This window comes from Galeopterus variegatus, unplaced genomic scaffold (assembly GCF_000696425.1).
Source record: "Galeopterus variegatus unplaced genomic scaffold, G_variegatus-3.0.2 Scaffold6205, whole genome shotgun sequence".
In the NCBI taxonomy this organism is placed as follows: domain Eukaryota; kingdom Metazoa; phylum Chordata; class Mammalia; order Dermoptera; family Cynocephalidae; genus Galeopterus; species Galeopterus variegatus.
Genome location: NW_007732316.1, coordinates 42,867 through 49,511, shown reverse-complemented (window position 1 = coordinate 49,511; position 6,645 = coordinate 42,867). Strand labels below are relative to the sequence as shown.

General features: G+C 43.2%; 1 protein-coding gene across 1 annotated transcript in view; it reads left to right on the top strand.

Moving 5' to 3' along the window:
- LAMA1 (laminin, alpha 1) overlaps window positions 1-6,645 on the top strand; it is a gene marked incomplete at its 3' end in the record, with an annotated part of 112,327 nt that overhangs the window by 63,302 nt on the left and 42,380 nt on the right. The window contains 3 exon segments of the mRNA XM_008590575.1: window positions 669-796; window positions 1,444-1,564; window positions 2,885-3,022. Of these exon segments, the coding sequence (XP_008588797.1) occupies window positions 669-796; window positions 1,444-1,564; window positions 2,885-3,022 (387 nt within the window).

The window sequence follows — 6,645 nt, the reverse complement described above, 5'->3', positions numbered from 1 at the left end:
CAAAATTTTTTTTTTTTTTTTTTTTCCTTTTTTTCTTTTTTCGTGTCCGGCAACAGACCGCAACCCTCAGTGTCGCGCCCGTACCGGACCAGGACCGGCAACGGGATCGCAACCCTCGGTGTTGCGCCCGCACCTCACTCAGCCAGTGAGCGGGAACCGGTCTGTATGTGGGATCTGAACCCTCGGTGGGAGCGCCGCCGCGCTCCCAAGTGGCGCACTGTAGCAGTGCACCACCGGGCCGGCCCTAGCAAGATTTCTAAAAATCTATCCAAATTTCATATTTTCAAGAAATGTATGTCGGGCTTATGTTAATTTAATGGGAATTGCATCTTAAATCCTTTATCTTGGTACACTAGCCTCAACCTGTGTAGGTAGAATGGTACGGAAGTCTGGAGACCTGCTGCAGTTTGGGAAGTGTCTGTTCATTCCTCTAGCAGATATTTATTGAACGTTCACTGTGTGGCTGGCACTGCCTTGGGTAATGTGTATCTGTGGGTAACAAGACTGGCACTGTGCCTGCCCCATGGCAGTTACAGATCTTCCTCAGACATGCACAGAATAGGGCTCACCTCTGGAGAAATTGATAGAAGAAACACATTCTTTGTAAGTTCATAATGCCTTGGAGAATTTGTGCTCTGAACCTGATTGAACATGTTTCTCATCCACAGAATTTTTGGAAATATTTTAACTCTGTTTCTGAAAAACCTGTCACACGCTCAGATTTTATGTCCGTTCTTAGCAATATCGAGTACATCCTCATTAAGGCATCATATGGTCAAGGATTACAGCAAAGCAGGTAACTGGAAGCTTCTCGAATTTTGAATATTTCTCTTACTTGAAACCAAACTGGATAGACTTGACTCACTTTATTGCCATCACCTACAATCTTTATTAATACATCTTCATTCCTTACCAAAACCTTGTTGCATATTAATATCATTATGACATGTGTGAAATATGACATAAATGCTCCACCTACCATGCTAACATGGATTTAAAATGTAAGTACACGATGGTGGAGTCTTAAACAAAGATAAAATTTTAAAAAATACACATTTTTTGCTATTTTCTGCCCTTGCAAACTGCAGTGCCTATTTCTTTGTAACAATGTGTAAAGAATGATGTCACCTACTCATTAACACTTTAGCTCACAAAGAAAGCCATCAAGTCTTGGCCCAACCACTACTTCAAGAGGTCTTTCAGGTGCACTTTCTATAACATTATTTTTAAATTCTAAAATGTTGGCTGAGGACTGTCGCTGTGACATGACAGTACTAATTTGCATTAACACATTTCGTTTATAGTCATCAGTAGGAACTACTCCGAACTGCGAGGAAAGCTGTGGTCTCACATACACGCAAATATTATGTCATCAGCAATGTTTCTATAAAATTTTAAATGTTAGCATTTCCTCTCTCACTTCTTAACATAACCATTGCACAGAATCTCAAATATTTCGATGGAGGTCGGCAGAAAGGCTGAAGAGCTGCACCCAGAGAGGGAGGCAGCGTCCCTTTTAGAAAACTGTCTCTGTCCCCCTGGCACAGCTGGATTTTCATGTCAGGTAGGGAGACTTCCACTAAAATCTGCTCCCTGGGTTTGAGTTGAAATGTGTTTGTTCCAGCAACTCCAAGTGATGAACAGAACTCATGTGTACCTATTATATCAATTTTTCTCTCTTTTTGAATTAAAAACATTTTAAAAATTTTTGTAAAATATACATATCATCAAATTTGCCATATTAATCATTCAAGTGGACAGTTCAGTAATGTCAAGTACATTCACACTGTGGCCCATCTCCAGAACTGCTTTCATCTTGCAAAGTGGAACTCGGCACCCACTCAGCGGCAGTCCCCACTCCACCCTGTCCCCGGCCCCTGCAGCCACCTTTCCACTTTCTGTCGCTGAATTTGACCACTCTAGGTACCTCATATGAGTGGAATCATACAGTATTTGTCTTTTACTGTCTGGCTTATTTTATTTAGCATAATATCTTTGAAGATGAACCGTGAGGTTCATCCGTGTTGTAATGTGTCAGAATTTTCTTCCTTTTTAAGGCTGAATAACATTCCTTTGTATGGATATACGATATTTTATTTATCCACCCATCTTTTGATGGGCACTTGGGCTGCTTCCACCCTTTGGCTATTATGAATAAGGCTTTTATGAACATGGGTGTACAAATATCCGTTCAAGATGCTGCTTTCAATTCTTTTGTATATATGAGGGTACTTCAAAATGTTAATGGAAAAACAGAATTAAAAAATAATATGAATCTTTCCATGAACTTTAATATTTCATATACCCAGAAGTGGAATTGCAGGAGCATGTGGTAATTCAGTTTCTAATTTTTGAGGCTCTCCCCGCAGTGTTCTCCGCAGGGGCTGCCCCATTTTTCATCCCCACCGACAGGGCACAAGGGTTCTGACTGCTACACATTTTCACCGACACTTGTTATTTTGGTTTTTTGATGGTAGCCCCACCTGGACAGGTGTGAAGTGGTATCTCACTGTGGTTTTGACCCTAGTGACAGTGATGTTGATTTTCTTTTCATTTGCTTGTTACCCAGTTGTATGTTTTCTTTGGAGAAACATCTATTCCCGTCCTTTGTCCATTTTTCAACCAGAATGTTTTTTCATTTTTTTCCTACCCTTTGTGTCCCCTCAGGACTGTGCCCCTGGGTACCACAGAAGGAAGCTCCCAGAAGGTGGTGGCAGGGGACCCCGCCCTCTGCTGGCTCCTTGTGTGCCCTGCAGTTGCAACAACCACAGTGACGCTTGACCCAGTTGTATGTTTTCTTTGGAGAAACATCTATTCCCGTCCTTTGTCCATTTTTCAACCAGAATGTTTGTTCATTTTTTTCCTACCCTTTGTGTCCCCTCAGGACTGTGCCCCTGGGTACCACAGAAGGAAGCTCCCAGAAGGTGGTGGCAGCGGACCCCGCCCTCTGCTGGCTCCTTGTGTGCCCTGCAGTTGCAACAACCACAGTGACGCTTGTGACCCCGAAACTGGGAAGTGTCTGGTATGCTTGTTTGTGTGGGTGCTCGCCTAAAGTTAGGATTAGAGTAGACACCGAGCTTTTAAATTTCTGGTCTATGCTCATAGCAGTTCCTGGGTTTACTGAGGTGTTAAATTTAGCTAAATATAAAAATAAACATATTTCCTTCAGAAAGGCTTAGCTAAGAGGTCTGACATTGTCAGTGACATTCTTGTATACATATTCCTTCCGTGATGAATTTGTTTGTGGGCATCAATTTGGGAACAGTTACATGGGCCATGTCTTTGTTTGAAGTACTGGTGTAGTCAAAGCAGATGAAATCTTTATATCTTTGAGCTTGCAGTCTCACCCGGAGGCTTTAAAATAAGTTCATGCCAACATTGAAAATCTAGTTCTCTGTGTAGAATATTGCCCTCTCCTCGCATATTTTTTTTTTAAAATGCATGTTCTCCTGGAGAACAGAGTGAATTATTTATGGTTTAGTATGCATTTGCTCCTTGGTCACCTTCCCCTAGACCAAGATTCGTCCCGGGGACATAAGGAGAGCTCCAACACTGAAAAGTACCAAGTGACCCAGACAGAAGTCTTGTGGCCCTGCCTGAGGACAGATTCTTATTTCCGTGTTGTTTAAGCCAATGAGGCCTTACTGATAACAAAATAGTCTGAATCCCCTGAAATCTCATTCTTTATAATAACTCAAGTGGGAACATTGGCTATTTGTATAAATTGTGCCAAGATTAACTTGCCTCAGGGTAAAGTAACTCATTGAAGGGAAACGAGCTGCCCACCAAGAAGGACACAGCTGAAGCCCTAGAGGTTCTCGGTGAGGCCTGACACAGGGAACCCAGGGACCCAGAACAGACACCGGGACTGTGGGCTCCAGCCTGGGCTTCAGCCGTGCTGGACCCGTTGTCCTCTTCCTCCAGTCGGAGGCGTCTTTCGTATGTGGGATCCACTTGGAAAAGTGCTGAATGACAGCAGTGCACAGGTGAATTGAGGAAAAGAAGGACCACATGGTTTTCCTCAATGAAAAAGATATGCGTGAACCTTTGCTGACCCCATTATATGTATGGAATTGAATAATTGTTCCAGTCGTACGTGGTGAAATGGACTTAATGAAGATGCAGATCGCTGCGACACTGTTTTAAAGAAATTATTTACTCAGCTTATGCTCCAGGCAAAAGTAAAGGCCTAATAGAGAAAATGAGAAGATCCCATTAAAGGATTTAAGGAAACTTGATTTCAGGCAAATAAAGTGAGGTATAATTAGCTGAGATGGTCCCTTGGCCATTCATGGGGACAGAGGTCACATACATAGTTTAAGTTGATCAGTTCTTTCAAGCTTTATCTTTCCTTGGTGTAGTTATTTCAACAAGATTAGGTTTTCCTAGGACATTAAATTATTATTTTGCCTTTTTTGCCCAAATCCACTAGAACAAAGTTATAGGATCAGCAGTTGTTGATTTGTACCCCAGAAATAGCCTTAACCTAATCCATGAAAGATTGCCTTCAGCCAGGGCCAAAAGTCTCCCTAGGGTAGGCAGTGGCTCACAGCTACCAGGAAGCTCCCTGCTCCAGGGGTGATACGTGGATGTTACCTGGAACCCATGAGAGAGCTCATCAGGACACAGCAGTGCCATACACACTGCCAGAAGACTGGACACAGATTCTAAATTTAGGCAGCTCTCCTGTAATCTCATGCTGCTGAGCAGAACACGCTTGATTCAGGCTTTCTCCCCTTTTTACAGATCTATGTTCTATGACTGTCCCAGTGACTTCTCTTTGATTCACGGTTACCACTTATTGCCAATTCCCATAACCAAAGCCCATTCTAAACAGAAAAACGTGCTCGGGTTTAGAGTACAGAATTTCAGGGTTGTAAGGGACCTTTTATTCTTGTCAGAGTCCCTTCAGATCTTAGGTCTGAGCTAGCACATCCATCGCAAGCCCTTATTTAATGCACGTTTACGCTCCTTCAGCCATGGAGAGCTCACTCCCAAAACAGCTCAGCTCACCTGGGGCAGCGCTGATTCTTCCTGGAACTGATATCCGTGGATCACACACCTGTTGTTGCTGTTTCATTCTTTGAGCCGTTGAGATAAACCACTAGTTCAGATTTAGTCATGAAAAGTGGTAGTATCTTAACAAATAACTTGTAAAACTACCTAATCCGATCCCTCTTTCCCCTGTCCAAAGGCCCTGATCTTGGCCCTCTGATCACATAGCCTCAGTGTATGTACCTGGGGTCATAGGGAGTGGGTGGGTCCATACACCCTCCTGAGGTAGGCATGTCACTGTCTGTCCTCAGGGGTCGTGCCCAGAGCCTAATGCCTTTACTGTGGGGACAGCTGAGGCTCCCCACCTAACTCCAGGTGCTCTGTCTCCATGTCGCAGCCTGGGAGTTTGCCTGCCCACTTGCTGCCACCTCACCCTCTAAGACCCTTACATTCTTCCCACCAACACAGCACCTGCATCCCTTCTCCCTTGCCCTTTGACCTCAGGACCTTGCCTTTCCTCCTTAGTCTTCACCTTGCTCGATCATTTTTTGTGGTTTAGTGCAACAGTTCACTTCCCTTTGACAAAATCTCCTAGGCACCCTCTCTCTGCTTGTATAGGTGGGCGTCAAGACCTTTGTGAACCTGGTTTCGTCATCCAGTATATAGGGTATTCCTCCCTGCTTCGTGTCACTGGGCCATTGGTCACAAATGATTGATCAGAAGTATGACCTGCCAGGGGATGGGGAGACTGAGGACCAGGGAATTACCCTGGGAGTCCCGCTGCCCCGCTCCCAACTGTCCCCTTCCAGGATAGGCAACTGAACCTTTTTATGTCACTGAAAAATTGGCAGGCATTCTCTGTGCATTTCTGACACAACAAATTCACCCCGCGCTTCAGTTCTCATTTGTAGATCCTTATTTTCCTGCCACTCTTTGGGGCAGCTTGTCTTCAGTTCTCTAGGATCTTGAAAACCAGGAATCACATAAGCTGTTGTATGTTAGGGGGAGTTAATGCTGGAGTTGGTTTAGCAATGGAAAACCTGAAAATCTGCTTCAGTCTTCTTTTATCATCTACACAAGTTAACCCATTTATTTTTTGAGAGAGGTTGCAAATTTTACTTCTAAACAGGGATAAGTTTTAGGGGCCAAATGGATCCCAGTAAAATCTATTTTCATCATGTAAAATAGGAATGCAATTTTAAAATAAAAAATACTGGAATTTTTTCATTTAATAGAGACTTTAAAATAGTTTTTAAAAACGTATAATGAGATTTCTTCCTGTGTCATCTCTTGCTGCAAAGGATAAAAGCATGAGTCGGTTTGAGAGGTTGTTCAGGGGCTCCTCCGTGTCACGGGTCTTCCTGTCCCAACTGTGCCAGAAATAGAGTCTGTGCACAGCGGCTGAGCTGATAGTGGTGAATTGAGCAAAAGCAGATTTTAAATTGGAATGAGGTGGCAAGGACTGCTTGCTCTTTTAGCTTTTTTTTTTTTTAACAGGAAAACAGGTCCAAATGATGACATAAAATTTAACTGAAATTTACTTGGTTATTGCAAGAATTTACTGGTGGTGCTCTAAAACAATTAGTTTCCCTCCCTCATTGTCTGTCTCCTAAAGCATCTATTTTTTTGTTTCTGCTGTTTCAACTTCGT